The 19,942-nt window shown below is 43.2% G+C and overlaps 1 protein-coding gene across 1 annotated transcript in view; it reads left to right on the forward strand.

Annotated features, from left to right (window-relative positions):
- Positions 1-18,894, forward strand: part of LMNB2 (lamin B2) — an 83,628-nt gene extending 64,734 nt beyond the window's left edge. The window contains exons 11-12 of the mRNA XM_068233735.1: positions 5,448-5,555; positions 15,281-18,894. Of these exons, the coding sequence (XP_068089836.1) occupies positions 5,448-5,555; positions 15,281-15,322 (150 nt within the window). The 3' untranslated portion in view covers positions 15,323-18,894. The remainder of the gene's footprint in view (positions 1-5,447; positions 5,556-15,280) is intronic.
- Positions 18,895-19,942: the final 1,048 nt, after the last annotated feature.

Here is a 19,942-nt window from a genome sequence, read left to right on the forward strand (position 1 = left end):
CTATTTGAATCTGGTCTAGTAACCTATTTTCTATATAAGCTCCTTTCATTTCACAATCTATACAGGTAGTCCCCGGTTAACAATTATGGGACAGTAGGTTTGTTTTTTTAACCTACTTGTATAGACACGAGTCACGGGCAACACTGAGTAATGCGTGTACGAACAGTGACATTCTCATTTGCAGCAATTTTCTCTGTGGTGAGTAGCTTGCAGGCAGGGGCGTCTCGTCCACCAGGCCGAAGCAAACTGTCGCCTGGGACGCCGTGCGGTGGGGGTGGCGCTGCCCTGTGCGGGGGGACCGTGCCGACCCTCACAGATGGTGAACTGGCCGCAGCGTCTGTTAGATGCCACGCAAGTTCACTCCTCGCAGCTCACCTCAGCCTGCGGATTCAGAGCAGGGCTACGGGAAGATGTCATCCGAAACCCTGCTCTGGAGACTGTCTCCAGTACAGGGCTTCGGGCGCCATCTTCCCGTAGCCTTGCTCTCTGCCTGTCAGCGCCGGACTTTAACACCAGAGCCGGGAAAGCTGTGCGGCGGGAGAGGACTTCTGCAGGTGAGTAAATGCTTGTTTTTTTGTTTTGTTTTTTACAGGTGCAAACACTACCCCCAAGACTATTATTTTCTAGTGAAAGATTGACACATTAGGATTATTTTCTAGTGAAGCGTTGCTGCATTACGATTTTCTGGTAAAACGCTGCCCACACTACGATTATTTTCTGTTGAAACATTGCTGCATTGCGATTTTTCTGGTGAAAGATTGACGCATTACTATTTTCTAGTGAAACATTGCTGCATTACGATTATTTTCCGGTAAAACATTGCTGCATTACGATTATTTTCCGGTAAAACATTGCTGCATTATGATTATTTTCTGGTGAAAGATTGCTACATTACGATTATTGTTTTCTAGTGAAACGTTGCTGAATTACGATTATTTTAATGGGGTGCGCCACAGATTTTCTCGTTGGGAGTGGCGAAATGGCTAGAGGCACCCCTGTTTGTAGGTACCGAGCACAGGACTGGGGTGGAAGGTGGCACAAGAGTCCACAAGGTGACTCAGTAGATTGTTCGTAAGTTGGGGACTCGCTATGTTGTCTTTTTGCCAAGAAACATCAGGTTTCATTTGCAATCCTCTTTCCATAGGCTAGATAGTATTAGCTTTTCTATAGGCTAGATCAGTGGTCCTCAAACTAAGGCCCGCGGGCCGAATGTGGCCCCCTGAGGCTTTTTTACCGGCCCTCCCACACAAAATGTATCATAGATGCGGTCAGCTACATCTTTAAATATTGGTGGTCCGCATATAGAATAGCAGTGCTGGAACCACCCATCCACATGGAAGCCAGAAAGCAGTAATTCTCTGGTTTCCAATCAGATTCCACATCAGGTGACACTGCTGTCCAATTGGACTGCAGGTGGTCACCTGGGTATGCTTCACTGTCTGGCCCGCAAAGACCTCTACATCATTTTATGTATACTCCGGCCCCCCAGCAGTCTGAAGTATGTTGACCCGGCCCTCGATCCAAAACGTTTGGGGACCCCTGGGCTAGATAGTTAACTGTTGATAAATATAAATGGATGTTAAGGAAATGTTCAACAAGTGAAAGTCAAATGTTAATGATCATATGCTATGTAACAGCCACAGATTTATCATTTTTAAAGATTATTTTATGTGGATGTTTTTTCACATAATTTAAAAAATACAAAACAAAAAAAATCAAAAGACCCATTTCTTACAGCTTCTGTCAGAGGACTTCCTAGGCAAGATGAAATGGTTGTCATACAGGAGGTACCATATTTTTCAGACTAGAAGACGCTCCTGGCCATAAGATGCACCTAGGTTTAGAGGACAAAAACCAGGGCAAAAAAATCTATACTAAACCTGGTGCATCCAGGGTGAAGGGGCGTCTTGTGGATTATGCCCCCTTGTACCTCTTGTGTCTCCCTTGTGTGCGCCTCTTTCCTCCTTGTCTTCCTCTATGCCCCTTTGTGTCCTCCAATAGTTCCTCCTCTGCATGGGCACAGTACAGGGAGTGCTGACACTGCGGCGGGTTTGAGGTTCGTATTGGCAGGCATTCAGTCAGGAACTCCCTACATTTGGACTATAAGACGCAATTACTTTTTCTCACACTTTTGGGGTAGAAAAAGTGAGTCTTATAGTCCAAAAAGTACACACAACTTTCTTGTCATATTTGTGCATGTGAATAAAGGTATTTAGTGCTGTACTTAAAACCAAGATATACTGCACAGGTGTCAATCACAAGGCCCCGGACGAATCCAGCCCCTAACACCATTTTATGTGGCTCTCCAGAGCTTCAAATCTACTTGATTGTAAGCAGTAAAAGAAAGGAATTTAAGCCATGCTGTATAATAGTGATTGTACAGGCAACCTTTAACATTTTTATTTATATGGCAGGCACTGCAGAGGTTTGTACACGCACGTAATTATATGGCTTGCGCATATGTATACAATTTTTTCTTTTTTTAATTTTCTGGTAGAGTGAAAGTATACTTCAGTGACAGTGGACATACTTTTTTTTTTTTTTTTTTTGTAGTAGTAGTTTTTATTTCTCTAAATACAAGCACCCTCGCCATGTGATTCGTCATATAGGTCTACTCTTTGCACACATTTATGGCATTCATTTAACCACTTCACCTCTAAGGGGTTGGACCACAGCAATTTTCGCATTTCAGAGTGGGAGGTGCTCCCATTCTTTCGCCAATAACTTTTCACTACTTATCAATGCATTGGGGGGTTTTTTCAGCATCAATTAGGATTTCTTTTTATATTTTATTGTATATGCTTCCAAGCATTATTTCTCTGTGTTCAGCCATTATAGTTTTAAAATAAAATGTGTGACTGTACATAAAACCCACACATTTTATTTGCCCCTTTGTCCCGGTAATCACAACATTTAAATGTCCAATGTATGTCAACAATATTTTATTTGAAAAGCAAAAAATACACCTTTATTTCCACTGTACCCAATCCATGATTACAAGCCTCTATTTGCAAATAACCGTATCATATCTTTATGGCATACATATATAACAAGCTGAGTCTCTAACATAACAATTTGTGTATTCTCTTTTAAATTCCGTCACTTTGACAATTTTTTTTTACACAGGTTTTAATTATGGGGGCTCAAAAGGGTTAGCTTTATTTCTGTGAAATATAATTGTTTGGTGCACTATTATATTCGTCCACTAGATGGCAGCTGAATCAGTTGATTCAGGCAAAACAAAAGCAAAACTTTTTTTTTTTTTTTTTTCATAACCTCTGCTGGTGAATTGGAACATGCTCCCATTCACCAATCTGCCCTGCAGCTGTAGGTCACGGGGATTAGTGCGGACATGCTGCACACGGAAAGCCAGAGACTAGTATCTATGCCCCTGGAACAAGAATAATACTCCCCAGGGTGTAGAAATACTTAAAAGCATGACCTCTTTGCTTTTTGCAGTATGTGCAGGAAGGGCAATCTTTTTACAGTAAAACATTTAGGGTGTTCACCGGAGACAAAATGTGGCCTATGGCTAAGACCGTGTTTCAGATTTTGCCCCCCCCTTATGTGATTGAGTTCGACACCCCTGCTTTACTGCATACTACTTATTGACAAACATACATTGTGGTTTAAACCAGAACCCTATCTGTTATTTTAGACAACATTCAAAGGACTCTTTTTATTAATATTGTTTAGCAAGAGGTTTGTAGGAGAGTGCATGCTACTTATTATTGTGTGTTGTATTATACTGCCACATACCCTATTTAACTGCTGTCTGTAATTTTAATTCCTGAATTCTCACATACTCCTTCATTATTGCAGCATGATGGTCATGTGACACCAGTCACATGACCATTGTGCCACTGGTAAATGAGTAAAGAAGTTTTAACTCTGGAATGTGCAATTTGAGTGGAAAGGATACAACAATGTTAAAGTGGACCTAGGATGAACTGTTACTCATTGCATAATTGTGTTCCTTTCCTATTGTTTATAGGGCATTCCTCGAGCCAAATACTTTTTTGTTTTTGTTTTAATACTCTAATTCCCTATAAACTAAAGAAGCCACGCCCACAGGTTTTCAGAGAGCCAAGGTATTTTCAGACAGTAGCAAGGGCTCATGGGAGCTCAGTCTGGGCAGGAGGAGGGGGAGGTATTACTAGCCAGAGATTTCAGAGGAGGAAAGGGGGGGGGGGGGGGGGGGGGAATTAGGTTTTTTTTGCTCAAGATGCAGGTAAGCCTGCCTCTGTGTAATGTTTACAAACATGGCTGCTGTCATTGTATCACAGGAATAATCAATTATATTCTATTAAAGTTACTTGTTATACCGTATATACTCGCAAGCAAGCCGACACGCATATAAGCCGACAAAAAAATGATTGACCCTCATATAAGCCGGCGGTAGGAAATGCTGGCCGCATGACCCACCCACCCCCACCAGTGTGTCCCAGTATAGCTAGTATAGTGCCCAGTATGGGAAGGTAGTGCCTCAGTATAGTTAGTAAAGTGCCCAGGATAGCTAGTATCGTGCCCAGGATAGCTGGTATCGTGCCCAGGATAGCTGGTATCGTGCCCAGGATAGCTGGTATCGTGCCCAGGATAGCTAGTATCGTGCCCAGGATAGCTAGTATCGTGCCCAGGATAGCTAGTATCGTGCCCAGGATAGCTGGTATCGTGCCCAGGATAGCTGGTATCGTGCCCAGGATAGCTGGTATCGTGCCCAGGATAGCTGGTATCGTGCCCAGGATAGCTGGTATCGTGCCCAGGATAGCGAGTTTAGCGCGACCTCCCCCCGCCCCGCAGCCGCTGCTATTACCTTAGCTCCGCGGCTTCCTATTCCCCTGTCCTGCTCTTAATTCACAGCAGCCCCACGGCGGCTGCTGCATGATGACAGAGGAAGTCGCAGAGAGCGGCTTCCTGGTTACTATGGGAACCTCTCTCTGGACTTCCTCCGTCATCACGCAGCAGCCACCGTGGGGCAAGCTGCTGTTTAAAAGCAGGACAGGGGAATAGGAAACCGCAAAGCTAAGGTAATAGCAGCGGCCGCGGGGGGGACGACCCTCAGGCACATCACTCGCAAGCAAGCCGACCCCCCAACTTTTGACCCACTTTTTGTGAGTCCAAAATTCAACTTGCTTGCGAGTATATACGGTAGTTAGTTTTTCATCTCGGATCCGCTTTAAGTAGGTAAAATGCTCCACCTTCTCTCTCTCTCTCTCTCTCTCTCTCTCTCTCTCTCTCTCTCTCTCTCTCTCTCTCTCTCTCTCTCTCTCTCTCTCTCTCTCTCTCTCTCTCTCTCTCTCTCTCTCTCTCTCTCTCTCTCTCTCTCAAATACCAGGGAACCCCTGCAGGGTCCTTTTGGAAGTTGAGGACCTTTACTAGACTTCCTACTATTTTTCTTTTTGTGTCTGAAGGATCCTGGACTATAATTTCTCTTTTAATTCTAACAGGAAGTGGCAGTAAGGACTGTGTCAAGGTCTGCCCGGACTACAGTAGAAGAGGAGGAGGAGGAGGATGAAGAAGCTGAATATGGAGAGGAAGATCTGTTTCATCAGCAAGTAAGTTTTGAAGGGTTAACTGGGGAAAGGTGCTGCAGCACTTGATTAGCATATACAACGTGCTGAGCCACAAGACTAGAAGTATTCAGGTTTAAAAAAAAAACAAAAAAAAAAACACCACCTGTTAAAGTTATAACAATGCTTTATTCACTTCTATCAAGATTGAAAAGTTAAAACCATATAAAACCAACATATTTATCTCCTTCCCATTTAATAATTAGATGAATAGGTTCAATATATATTTAGTATATAAGTAGGTTCAGAAATGAACCTCCTTGATCCTGAACCTGGGTTGACCGTGCAATGAGAAATTGTATACAGTTAAACTTACAAAATCACTTATCTGAAAAAGTGCAATGAGGAACAATAAGTGCAAATGAAAATATAAATACAATAAAGTGCATTCAATACTTATATCATACAATAAAGTGCCAAAAGACTAGTGCCACCCAAAATGGAACAGCATAAGGTGCACGGGAACAGTGTGTGCGCTAAGGGAGATTGGGCTTAGGATGCTGAATTCCAAACCCTAGGGTATGACCCACTAGTTCTGTGGGTAGTGAGTCACGCCTCAAGAACTACCGTATTTTTCACTACATCAAAGAATTTTATGTGTGCATCAAACGCCAAGTTAAAACCTGACAAATCTGGCTTTGCAAATTTGGCCTAATTGGCTAATCACGAGACATTGCTCATGCAAATGTGCATTTGCTTTGGCATGCCAAAATATGCAGGGTCTAAAACTAACACCGCAAAGCGGTTGCCCTGCTGGGATTAGTTCATGCTACATTAGCACTATCCAGGAGCGCCACGGGGAGGCTCCCCAATGCCCCCATAGAACCGGAGGGCCGCGGGGTTCCAAGCCCTCTCACTGCTCGGAAACCACACAGCGGCGTATTTTTCGCCATATACGATACTTTTTCTCACCAAAAATAGGGAGAAAAAGTCCCTGCGTCTTATATGGCAAAGGCAGGGATTCCCTGACTTCCGAACGCTTGCTAATGACGTGTCATTAGAAGCCCAGGCACTAGAGGAAGCCGCACACAGAAGACAGTTCTGCAGTCCCTGCGGGAATGATGGGGGAGATAAGCAGCTGCCGCTAAACACCCAGGGGGTCTAGACAACATGCCGACGGGGAGCCGTACGCACAGCGCAGACATGCGGGAGACATGGTGGAGGACACATGGAGAGACAGAGGACGCACACAGGCATGCTGGGGGAGACTGGAGGACGCATGTGGCAGACATGGGACAGACATGAAGGGCACAGGATACCATTTGAGAGACAACCTGTACAAGACGCTCCTGGAATATGGACGTACCAGGTTTAGTGTGTGTGTGTGTGTGTGTGTGTGTGTATATATACAGGATCTTCTCAAAAAATTAGCATATTGTGATACAGTTCTTTATTTTCTGTAATGTACTGATAAACATTAGACTTTCATATATTTTAGATTCAAATACACACCACTGAAGTAGTTCAAGCCTTTTATTGTTTTAATATTGATGATTTTGGCATACAGCTCATGAAAACACAAAATTCCTATCTCAAAAAAATAGCATATTTCATCCGATCAATAAAAGAAAAGTGTTTTTAAAACAAAAAAAGTCAACCTTCAAATAATGATGTTCAGTTATGCACTCAATACTTATGCCTAGTACACACTAGCAATTTTGATGGATCAATCATTGGTCAATTTTACCACCTCCATGTAGTATGACCATTTACCTATATAATCTGCATAGAATTGAAAATCTGTTTGGCCCTCATACTACATGGAGGTGGTAAAATTGACCAATGATTGATCCATCAAAATTGCTAGTGTGTACTAGCCTTTAGTTGGGAATCCTTTTGCAGAAATGACTGCTTCAGGAGGCAATCAGCCTGTGGCACTGTCCAGGTGTTATGGAGGCCCAGGATGCTTCGATAGCGGCCTTAAGCTCATCCAGAGTGTTGGGTCTTGCGTCTCTCAACTTTCTCTTCACAATATCCCACAGATTCTCTATGGGGTTCAGGTCAGGAGAGTTGGCAGGCCAATTGAGAACAGTAATACCATGGTCAGTAAACCATTTACCAGTGGTTTTGGCACTGTGAGCAGGTGCCAGGTCGTGCTGAAAAATGAAATCTTCATCTCCATAAAGCTTTTCAGCAGATGGAAGCATGAAGTGCTCCAAAATCTCCTGATAGCTAGCTGCATTGACCCTGCCCTTGATAAAACACAGTGGACCAACACCAGCAGCTGACATAGCACCCCAGACCATCACTGAGTGTGGATACTTGACACTGGACTTCAGGCATTTTGGCATTTCCCTCTCCCCAGTCTTCCTCCAGACTCTGGCACCTTGATTTCTGAATGACATGTAAAAGTTGTTTTCATCCGAAAAAAGTACTTTGGACCACTGAGCAATAGTCCAGTGCTGCTTCTCTGTAACCCAGGTCAGGCGCTTCTGCCGCTTTTTCTGGTTCAAAAGTGGGTTCATGCTTCCATCTGCTGAAAAGCTTTATGGAGATGAAGATTTCATTTTTCAGCACGACCTGGCACCTGTTCACAGTGCCAAAACCACTGGTAAATGGTTTACTAACCATGGGATTACTGTGCTCAATTGGCCTGCCAACTCTCCTGACCTGAACCCCATAGAGAATCTGTGGGATATTGTGAAGAGAAAGTTGAGAGACGCAAGACCCAACACTCTAGATGAGCTTAAGGCCGCTATCGAAGCATCCTGGGCCTCCATAACACCTGAGCAGTGCCACAGGCTGATTGCCTCCATGCCACGCCGCACTGAAGCAGTCATTTCTGCAAAAGGATTCCCGACCAAGTATTGAGTGCAGAACTGAACATAATTATTTGAAGGTTGACTTTTTGTTTTAAAAACACTTTTCTTTTATTGGTCGGATGAAATATGCTAATTTTTTGAGATAGGAAATTTGGGTTTTCATGAGCTGTATGCCAAAATCATCAATATTAAAACAATAAAAGGCTTGAACTACTTCAGTTGTGTGTATTTGAATCTAAAATATATGAAAGTCTAATGTTTATCAGTACATTACAGAAAATAATGAACTTTATCACAATATGCTAATTTTTTGAGAAGTGTGTGTGTGTGTGTGTGTAGATATAGATAGATATATCTATCTATCAATATATGTGTATATATATATATATATATATATCTATATCTCAGAGATGTATGTATTGTCTCTATATCAGGTTTGTGCCCACTAAACCTAGGTGCGTCTTATATTCTGGAGCGTTCTATACGGCGGAAAATATGGTAAATGCTGTCACTGAATACAATATGGTGGTTTTAAAGTGGACCTGCACTCTTGCACAGGACAGAAGGAAAACCTGTGCACGCTGTATCTATTTAGAGAGTTTAGTCTAATTTCCCCTTATCTGTGACTAAGCACAAGTTGATGTTGACACTATGACTGTTTCCATGAAACCAGGAAGTAGACAAACTGCAGATTTATTGCAGGATTTCTATTAGCTGTTAAAAAAAAAAAAAAAAAAAGTTAACCACTTAAAGCGGAATATAACCCTGCATTTCAACTTTTCTCTAAAATATTATTTACAGCATATTATATGCAAAAAGCATTTTTTTTTAACTACACCAGCATTGGAAGGGTTAAACACAGAGGTTTAAAGTTCCATGGAGAGATATGCAGAAGTTCAGATAGATGCACTCTATTTAGTGAAATGTAACTATTGAGAAATGTTTACACACTCTTTGGCAGTCCTCCAAGCTCCTTCTCAGTGAGAGAGATGAGTCACATTCAACACTTAGATACATTGATGTAAACAAAATGTATCTCTTTCAGCTTCGGATGCGTCTGCAGAAATCTAAAGGAACTTTAAAGCCCTGCGTAACCCTTCCAATGCTGGTCTAGTAAAAAAAAAATGCTGGTTGCATATAATATACTGTAAATAATGTTTTAGAGCAAAGTTGAAATGCAGGGTTATATTCCGCTTTAAGCCCACAGGGTTGACATTTTTTTTACATCTGAGCAACTTTCACCTCCCATTCATTTGCCAATAACTTTATCACTACTCATCACAATGAATTGATCTATATCTTGTTTTTTCCGCCACCAATTAGGCTTTCTTTGGGGGGTACATTTTGCTAAGAGCCACTTTACTGTAAATGCATTTTAACAGGAAGAATAAGAAAAAACGGAAAAAATTCATTATTTCTCAGTTTTCAGCCATTATAGTTTTAAAATACATGCCTCCATAATTAAAACTCACGTATTGTATTTGCCCATATGCCCCAGGTATTACACCGTTAAAATTATGTCCCTATCACAATGTATGGCGACAATATTTTATTTGCAAATGAAGGTGCATTTTTTCAATTTGCGTCCATCACTATTTAGAAGCCCATAATTTGTTAAATCATATTGATATACTCCTTTGACATGCATATTTAAAAAGTTCAGACCCTTAGGTTCCTTTTTTTTTTTTTTTTTTTTTTTTTAATTTATTGTAATTTTTTTTTTTTTTTAATTTAAACTTGTATGTGGGTAATTTTTGGTGTGGGGAGTAAACAGGGAATTGTAAATGTTTGTCAATGTATTTTATTCAGGTGTTAAGTGTTTTTGGTGTAGTTAGCTATTTGGCCACAAGATGGCCACAATCAAAGTCCTGGGAGCGATCGATTTCGCTCCCAGGCAGAAGAAAGGAGACCAGAGCTCAGAAAAGCCGCAGCGTCTGGAGACGCTGTCGGCTTTTCTCCGGGGGGGGGGGGGTCCGATCAGCTAAAGGGATTTATAATCCCTTTCACTGATCGGTGGGCTAGCGGCCAGCAGCGGGGGCGCGCACGGGGGGGGGGGGGGGGAGCGCGCGCGCGACCCGCAGGAGTGCGCGCAGCCTAACTGGACGAAAATTTTCAACCAGTTAGGCTTAAGTGGTTAAATAAATATTTTTCTTTAAATGTTGTTATGCTGTTGCTTATCTTTTAGAGATGAGGGGAGTTTAGGTCTGCTTTAATTGTTGAATCTTGATGAAATTTAATAAAGCATTGTTGCATTTGAAGGGTTGCCACATGTTACATAGTTACATTGTTAGTTTGGTTGAAAAAATACATTCGTTCATCAAGTCCAACCATTCAAATGGCAGTCAGATAAATCCTTGGATCGACTCTTCTGGGAACTAAAAATTGTAGTCTTGGATGCCCTTCAATGCAAGGAAAGCATCCAAGCCCTCTTTAAATGCAGATATAGAGTTTGTCATAACTACTTTCTGAGGTAAGATGTTCCAGATTTTAACCACTCACTGTGAAGGACCCCATGTTATGTTGTGTAACCGTTCTTGAGACAAAACTGTATACGTGTGAAAACTATTCATAATGGGCTATTAACTTTATTTCGCCAGATTTATACCTGTTGTGATAAATTTCTTTGACTGAAGGTAGACTTTATGAATGTATAGTTTGCCTGTTCAGTGTGCTAGACAACATTTTTTTCAAAATGTATTGAATTGCATGTGAGTGTAACGCTTAGCTATGTCCAGATGTTCATTCCTCTGTTAGTGCAATTCTATAACTTCTTTGATGCTAGCTCAGGGGTGGGCAAACTTTTTAAATTGGGCCACATGGGGTTCTATAGGGGCCGGGCCAGAATAGAGGTGCGACACGTGAAGTGCCCGTGGCAACAAAAATAGGTGTGGCCATGACGGGATGTGGGCAGAGCTAACTAATGTAACAGGGTAATGCAAAAACGGTGGACCAGAGTGTTCTCCTAAAACGCAGCCAAAGTGCCCCACAAACTGCAAATTACAGCAGTCAGACTTCTTCGGGCAGCAGGCAGACCCCTTCAGACAGTGAGTGAACAGCAGGTTAAAGTGGATCCGAGATAAACTTTAACTCATTAAATTAATTTTATTACTTTCATATAGTTTATAGAGCATTCCTCAAACCAGAAACGTTTTTTTTTGGGGGGAGGGGGGGGGGGATTTAATCCTTTTATTCCCTACAAACTAAACAAGCCTTGCCCACAGCTTCTCCAGAGTGCCTTGGCACTCTAAGCCTTAGTAGCAGGGGCTTATTGGGAGCTCAGTCTGGGCAGGAGGAGGTTACTAGCCAGAGATTTCAGAGGGATGAGGGGAGTGAAGTTTTCACAGGCTGAGGGCTGGAGATGCAGAGCATTTTGCCTGTGTGTACTGTGACAAACAGAACATGGCCGCTCTCATTGTATCACAGGAATAAATTATCATAAACTGTTGAAGCTGTTTGCAACTAGATTTGCTGTGTAAACTATCTAAACTTTAGATAAGATATATAGACAAGTTACTTGTTATAGTTAGTTTTTCATCTCTGATCCGCTTTAAGGTGAAAAAAAAATATCCACTCTCGGCTACATATTTGTCTTCCACGTATATGCGTAATAAAAAAGGTGTCATGTTGGTCAGTACACCGTGCATTTATACCAAAACATTTTTCGAAAAAGAATATTTTGATATAACTCACAATTCCATGTACTAACCTGCTTAAAGAGGAACTCCAGTGAAAATAATTTAATATAAAAAGGTGCTTAATTTTTACAATAATTATGTATACATGATTTAGTCAGAGTTTGCTCATTGTAAAATCTTTCCTCTCCCAGATTCACATTCTGACATGTATTACATGGTGACATTGTTACTGTGGGCAGATTATGTAGCTGTTCTGGCTTTAACAGTCAGCTATAAACAGCCATTTCCTGTGTGTGTCATTGTTACATTGTGGCAGTTTGCCCAGAGTACCGTACGGTACCAGAGCCTCTTGTGGGAGGGGTTTCAGCACAAAATCAGTCATACAGCGCCCCCTGATGGTCTGTTTGTGAAAATCATTATATTTTTCATGTAAAAGTGGGTATCAGCTACTGATTGGGATAAAGTTCAATTCTTGGTCGGAGTTTCTCTTTAAGTACTGTATTGGGCTTATTCGTGTAAGAAAAACATATATAGCTGAGTAACACAAGTTTTTGAAACCACTTTTTTTTTCTCTAATTTAAAAATCAGAGTAACCAAACGGCTACCTTGAGTTGTGATGAAAGGTCCTCTTCCACAAACAGCAAATGGCAGCAGCCAGACCTCTTTGGCATCAAACACAGGCCCAGGGACAGCAGGCATACCCCCTCAGATAGCAAGACACATAATGTGGCAGTTCCCCAAAACACACATAATGCAGTAGCGTTTGCCCTAAAATATAAATGATGTACACCATATCCCCCAAAATACACATAATGCGGCAGCATTTCCACCAAACATACATATTGCACAACGTTTCTTATAAAATACACATGATGCAGTGTTTCCCATAAAATACACATAATTCGGCAGTTTCACCAGCAAATACACAATGCGGCAGCATTTCACCAAAAATTATATGTAATGTTGCTATGTTCCCCAAAAAATACACAATGCACAGTGTTTCCCTAAAAATACACATACTGTGGCAATGTTTTGCCAAAATGCACACAAAAAAAATTATAAAAAATACACTAGGCAAAGTTCCTCTTTTATGTATCTCTCCCCCGTTTAGGAACCTCGGGGCCCCACTCCTCATCGGGCACGCGCGTGGCCGCACTGTGCCTGCTCAATTACAGCTGCATCTGCGCTGTTAGCAGGAGTCGCTCATTCACGAAGAGGAGTGTGACTTGGATATTAAGGCCGGTTCCGGCAAGTTGTGGGGGAGCGGAAGACAATGTGGAAAGCCTCTCATGGATCCAGAGGCTTGCCTCTCCTTAAAGTGAACCTTAAGTGAGGAAAAAAAATTGAGTTTTACTCACCTGGGGCTTACCTCAGCCCCCTGCAGCTGATCGGTGCCCACGACGAGTCGCTCTGATGCTCCGGGTCCCGCCGGCGGCCACTTCCGGTTTCGCCGTCAGGACCCGTCAGGCTGGGGAACGCGGCTCATGCTACGCGTTCCCAGCCAAAATAGCCACCCCTATGCGGCCATATGCCCGCATAGGCACCCGTATGCGGACATATGGCCGCATAGGGGTGCTATTTTGGCTGGGAACGCGTAGCATGAGCCGCGTTCCCCAGCCTGACGGGTCCTGACGGCGAAACCGGAAGTGGCCGCCGGCGGGACCCGGAGCATCAGAGCGACTCGTCGTGGGCACCGATCAGCTGCAGGGGGCTGAGGTAAGCCCCAGGTGAGTAAAACTCAATTTTTTTTCCTCACTTAACCTCCTTGCCGGTCTAAAAAATCCGGCAAGGAGGCAGCGCCGCACATTTTTTTAATTTTTTTTTTTTTTTAAATCATGTAGCGAGCCAAGGGCTCGCTACATGATAGCCGCTAAGCGGCGGCATCCCCCCACCCACTCCGATCGCCTTCGGCGATCAGAGTATGCAGGGAATCCCGTTGAGAACGGGATTTCCTGCAGGGCTTCCCCGGTCGCCATGGCGACGGGGCGGGATGACGTCACCGACGTCATGGACGTCGGGACGTCATAGGGAATCCCGATCCGCCCCTCAACGCTGCCTGGCACTGATTGGCCAGGCAGCGCAGGGCTCTGGGGCGGGGGGGAGCGACTCGGCGCGGCGGATCGGCGGCGAGCGGCGGCGATCGGAAGTTACAAGCAGCTAGCAAAGTGCTATCTGCTTGTAACAAAAAAAAAATTATGCAAATCGGCCCAGCGGGGCCTGAGATATCCTCCTGCGCAGGTTACCCCGAGCTGAGCTCGGGATAACCGGCAAGGAGGTTAAGTGCCTCTTTAACCCCTAGCTGACCGCTACAGGCCAATTGGCGTGAACACAGCGGCAGCCCCAGGACCGCTCAACACCAATTGATGTGAAGTCCTGGGGGCGTAGATTGCAGGGGGATCATGCACACCGATGCGCGCACATCCCTGCTTGGATAAACTGAGCTTTGCTCTGTCATCAGCCTGCGATCTATGGCAGCTGTGTACTGGGGACAGCCGCGTGACACGGCTGTCCCCCTGGGAGGCAGAGAAGCGATCTGCTGACAGCCGATCATGGTCATTGGCTGGGGGGGGGAGAAAATGGGTATATTAATTTTTTTTAAAAAAATCTATAATACAAAATGGCGGCAGTGATCAGACCTCACCAACAGAAAGGGGGGGGGGTCACTTGTGTGTTGAGTTGTACAGCCCTGCAGCGAGCCCTTAAAGTTGCAGTGGCCTAATTTGTAAAAAAAAAAAAAGCCTGGTCACTAGGGGGGTGTAAGCCTACGGTCCTTAACAGGTTAAAGGACAACTGTAGGGAGGCTATCATGTTTTTTTTTTTCCTTTTATGCAATACCAGTTGCCTGGCTGTCCTGCTGATCCTCTGCCTCTAATAGTTTTAACCATAGACCCTGAACAAGCATGCAGCAGATCAGGTGTTTCTGACATTGTCAGATCTGACAGGATTAGCTGCATGCTTGTTTCTGGTGGTGTTCAGACACTACTGCAGCCAAATAGATCAGCAGGGCTGCCAGGCAACAGGTATTGCTTAAGGGAGAATAAATATGGCAGCCTCTATATACCTCTTACTACAGTTGTCCGTTAAGTTTTTTTTCTTTAACTTTGTGACGCCTTGGGTTCTCTTTAATTTCATGAGACTCAGAGCTAGAAATATTTGTAAATCTGGATGTTCGAAGAAAAAACTAAAAATGGCGTCTTCCATGAGAAACCAATTGCACAAGTAGTATTACTACAATTTAAGTTGAGCATGTAGAGTATTTTGTTCTTGCCTAAATTGCTTTTTTTTTTTCCTGTTTTTTTTTTTTTTTTTCTAGGGTGATCCCCGCACCAAATCGACAAGTTGTTCTGTGATGTGATTACTCTGCATTGTTCTTTGATTTACTGCCAGTGCCACGGAAATCTATTTTTATATCTTTAAGCAGGTTCTTATTTTCCTCTCAATAAGGTGTTGTTTAGTTAGAACTCATGTAAACAGCAACCTACTGCCAGGCATGTTTTCAAATGTTTTTATTTTCTGGTTTTATAAACGCTACCTCCCAGGTCATGGATAACACTGTTTCATTTTTTTCAATATGGAGGAGGTAGAAAGGTTTTAACACATGGCTACAGGAAATAGGGCACTTGTTTTAAGAAAATTCTTGTGGCTCTCTGTGCCACTAAAATAGAAATTTAACAAGCTCAAAAGTTTTGTTTGTTTGTTTGTTTGTTTGTTTTCTTTCGTTCTGGAACATGGGCAAAGGTATTTATCCCTATATTCATTGCCTTCCATTGCTTAACAGCTAAGGCACTTTCAAATCTATCCAAGAAAGGAGGCATATCGCTTGCAGATGACCAAACACATATACAAGGTGGTGTATTGGCCCAGCTGCCTGTCATAAGCACAAGTATTCAGGCAGATGCCGACCGTCCCTGTGCGCCTCTTACTCTATCCCTGCTGTTTGTCTCTTTAACCCCCCCGTTTTATTGAAGCCTGTGTCACCTGCATTTGCTGCCGTATGAGTAACCCTCTTATGCAGCAGCAAATGCAGGTGGCACAAAGCCAGAGAGGGGGGACGCCGCGGGGATAGAGTAAGAAGGGCTCCAGGAGAACTGGCATCTGCCTGTATAATTATGCTGGTGACAGGCATCTGTGCTGGTGTTTCAGGTGCCACCCTATATAATCAGATGTTAATGTTTTTACATTGGTTAAACCGTTGAAGTGTTTGTTTATTGAAGTTTGAGATGGCCTCTCACTTAAACTGTTACAGTTTAATGCACCAGTTTAAAAATAGTATTTAGTGGCCATTTTAGGCCAGGTAAAAACCTCTGGTTGTTTTTGCTATTTAGAGATTCTTTTTTTTCTCTTCCCCTCCCATTCCCCTAGTACATAAGCTAAATGAAAAAGAATATGGAAACAAAAACTGTCCTCTTGAACAATTTTGATTTCAGTGCTACCAACCACTTGCTTGGGCTGAAGGACTAGAAGTCAGGAAATCTCCACAGTAAGGTATACATAAACCATAAAAATCTGAAACCGTACTGGAATTTCAAGTAGTGAAGGAGACAGGGTATTTCAGGCGTCTGTCAAGTATAGATGCATTTTGAAGACCCTTGTAAACATTTAAGTGAAGTTAAGGGAGTAACATTTGGGCATCATCCCAGACGTAGCCATTTTGTTAACTGGGACTTGTTATATTGTGGCAAGGGAGCACTAAAAGTGAAAATAACATTCATACTAGACTTGTCATATGTGAAACTTTCCTATGATGTTTGCACTGGCACCCTTGTGACCGTGTGCTCATGTGGCTAAGTATCCTTGTACAGATATTAGACTAATCAAAGTAACTATTGTTTTGATGGTCAAATGTCTGTATACTCCTTAAAGTGAACCTATGTCACTTATGAAACAGTGTCAACTAAATGCAAGAAAGCATTGTATGCCGTAACACTAAATATTCCGCAGTCATAATTTTGAAAAAAATATATCTACAAGGGCAAACACTTTCCACTTCCTTGTACAGAAAGTTAGACTGAATTTGCAACCATTGCCTTTATGGTCTACCCATCTTTATCATACATGAGCCTTTTCTTTGGAGCAGCCACACCCCCACTTGAGTCTAACGTGGCCTCTAGTAGGATGTGGAGGTAGCCATATCAACTCCTTTTAGTCAATGCTAGGTACATAGGTGTTCTTGCCTTTTTTTTAGTAGCCATAATTCGCCCACTGAAAAAAAACTTGCAGCTAGTGTGATCATTTTAGTCAGAACACCTGACCTGTAGGGATGGTCAGTGAGATGCAAATAATTCCGACTTGATTCAAGATTATTCAAATTTTGTATGCAAATACTTCCAAGGTGGAATTTGGTCCATTTTCAAGCTGCATAACTTTACATACAAAGTTTGAATACTAAATCCTACATAGTCTATTTGCATCTCACTTACCATCCCTACTGACCTGCATGATTGTTTTGGGTCTGTGGCTTTAAAGAGTCTGAAGCGAAATAATTCTTGCTTTTTACTTGCTATTTAGTTTAAGCAGTATGAGGAGACTCCGCATTCCTGCGCCAAAATGAGGGCTTTATAACCCTCAAATCCCTGGGGCAAAATGCGGGCAGCACTTCCTGAAAGAGGCAGAGCTTTGCACTGGAGCTGATTGTCGCCTCTCCTCGCCCCTCTCAGTCTTCCTTCACTGAGAGAGGTGGAGATCCGCGTGCAGATTGACTTTAGTAGAGGCAGAGCTACAGCGCTAAGCTCTGCCTCCCCAGGCAGCAAAATCCATGGCTTTGAAAGTCATGGATGTGTGCCCCAGGATTTGGGTGGTGTAAAGCCCTTGTTTTGCCACGAGAATGCTGTTTCACCTCTCCTCATACTGCTTAAACTAAATGGCAGGTAAAAAGCCCCCGCTCCCAGACTATGGGGTATGTGGTGGCATGGCTACAGTCACTGCCTGAACTCCTGTAGCTTGAAGTAGAAGATGGTGAAAAAAAAATTGCAACATTTTTCTTCAGACTTTGTTTTAAAAGTGTTCATTGCTAGTTATCTTACTGATTCCAGAAATGGTGCGTTCTTCTGGCTTATTTATAGGAGTAGATTTCTGAACCTTTCTAAGAAAAGGAATTGGAATGGTACTTTGAAGGCCTTTGTTGAACAGTTTTGCGCATGTTGTTGCATGTTATCTTTGCAATTCACTTTTCTAACATTTTATTAATAAAGCTTGGGCCTGCAAAGCCTTCATTCTTTAGCCTCTGCCTGTAGATTTCTCAAACACCAGCAGAATATTGACTAGCTTGTTGGGAAATCTCTAGACCAGGGGTCTCAAACTCGCGGGCCATTTGCGGCCCTCGATACAATATTTTGTGGCCCTCGCCAGCAAAAGCTTGCTTATAGTTCGCTTCAGTGCTCCCAAGTAATCCGCCGCATCCCCGCCACTAAACAAGGGCTGCAGAGCCCCCAAATCTCCCAGGGGGCAATCCGCCAGCATTTCCTGGAAGGGGCAGAGCTTTCAGCTGCAGCTCTGCCCCTCCTGACGTCAATCGCCGCCTCTCCCCGCCCCTCTCTGTGAAGTGAAGAGTGAGAGGGGCGGGCAGAGGCGGCGATGCGCCGCGATTGTGAAATTCCTTATGCGGCCCAGCCTCATCCTGACTTTGCCTCCTGCGGCCCCCAGGTAAATTGAGTTTGAGACCCCTGCTCTAGACATTGATCCTGCTGGAGACTAGAATCTGCACAGCTTTATTTTTTCAGGATTATCCTAGGTTTGTGACCTTGGAGAAGTTTCTTTTTTTTTTTGTTAATCTTTGTACCAAATTATTATTTTTTTTATTTTTTTGATGAGGAAAAAAATTCATAACCAAATAAGCTTTTCTCTAAAATATTGTGTAATACAAACAATCCCTAAATACTGTTAAATTTCATTTACAAAAGCTGCAATAAACACTTTTATTTAATTAAACAGCAGTTGAGTTGATATTGTACAAATGTAGCAAATAAGCTGACATATAAAATGCTTATAGGCTTTGTTTTATTTAAAAGACAACTGGAGTGAGACGAATATGGAGGTTGCCATGTTTCCTTTTTAACCTCCTTAGCGGTAACCCCGTGCTGGACACGGGGTAAGCCGCCGCGGAGGATCTCAGCCCCTGGTGGGGCGATTTAAATTCTGTAAAGTGCTGTACGCGCAGCTAGCAGTTTGCTAGCCACGCGTACAACTTGATCGGCGGCGGCGATCGGCCGCACGCAGTGGCAGAAGAGGGCCCCCGCTAGAGCCCTGCGGAGCTTGGACCAATCACTCCCGGGCAGCGCAAAGGGCTGGATCTGGTGCGTCCATGAAGCCGATCGTAGCCATGGCGACAGGAGAAGCCAAACAGGAGATCGCGTTCTATAGGCAATCTCCTGTTTGCTGTCGTTGCCGGCGGCGATCGAACTAGAGGGACACATGCGCCCTCTAGTGGTGTTTCATGTAGCTACCACTCGGGTAGCTACATGAAACAAACAAAAAATTACAAAAAGTGTAATGCAGCCTCCTTGGCGGAAAAATTGAACCGCCAAGGAGGTTAAACAATATCAGTTGCTTGGGCAGCCCTGCTGATCTATTTGGCTGCAGTAGTGTGTGAATCAAACACCTAAAACAAGCATGTTGCTAATCTTGTCAGATCTGACATTGTCAAACACCTGATCTGCTGCTTGCTTGTTCAGGGTCTGTGGGTAAAGGAATTGGAGGCAAAGGATCAGCAGGTTTGCTAAGCATTGCTTAAAAGGAAATAAATATGACAGCATCCATATCCCTCTTGCTTCAGTTGTCTTTTTTAAAGGGATTGTACCATGAAACATACCACTTGTCTGAGGTTTTGAGGGAAGTTGCCAATTTCCTTATTCACAACAATGGAAGCTGCCATTCAACGTGTTGAATAACAGCTTCCATTGGAAGCTCCTCACACACGTCAACAGGTTTGCTTTTAGATGCTTTTATACTAACAAATACCTTACTACAGAGCAGCCAG

The sequence above is a fragment of the Hyperolius riggenbachi genome, chromosome 1 (assembly GCF_040937935.1).
Source record: "Hyperolius riggenbachi isolate aHypRig1 chromosome 1, aHypRig1.pri, whole genome shotgun sequence".
Classification (NCBI taxonomy): Eukaryota; Metazoa; Chordata; class Amphibia; order Anura; family Hyperoliidae; genus Hyperolius; species Hyperolius riggenbachi.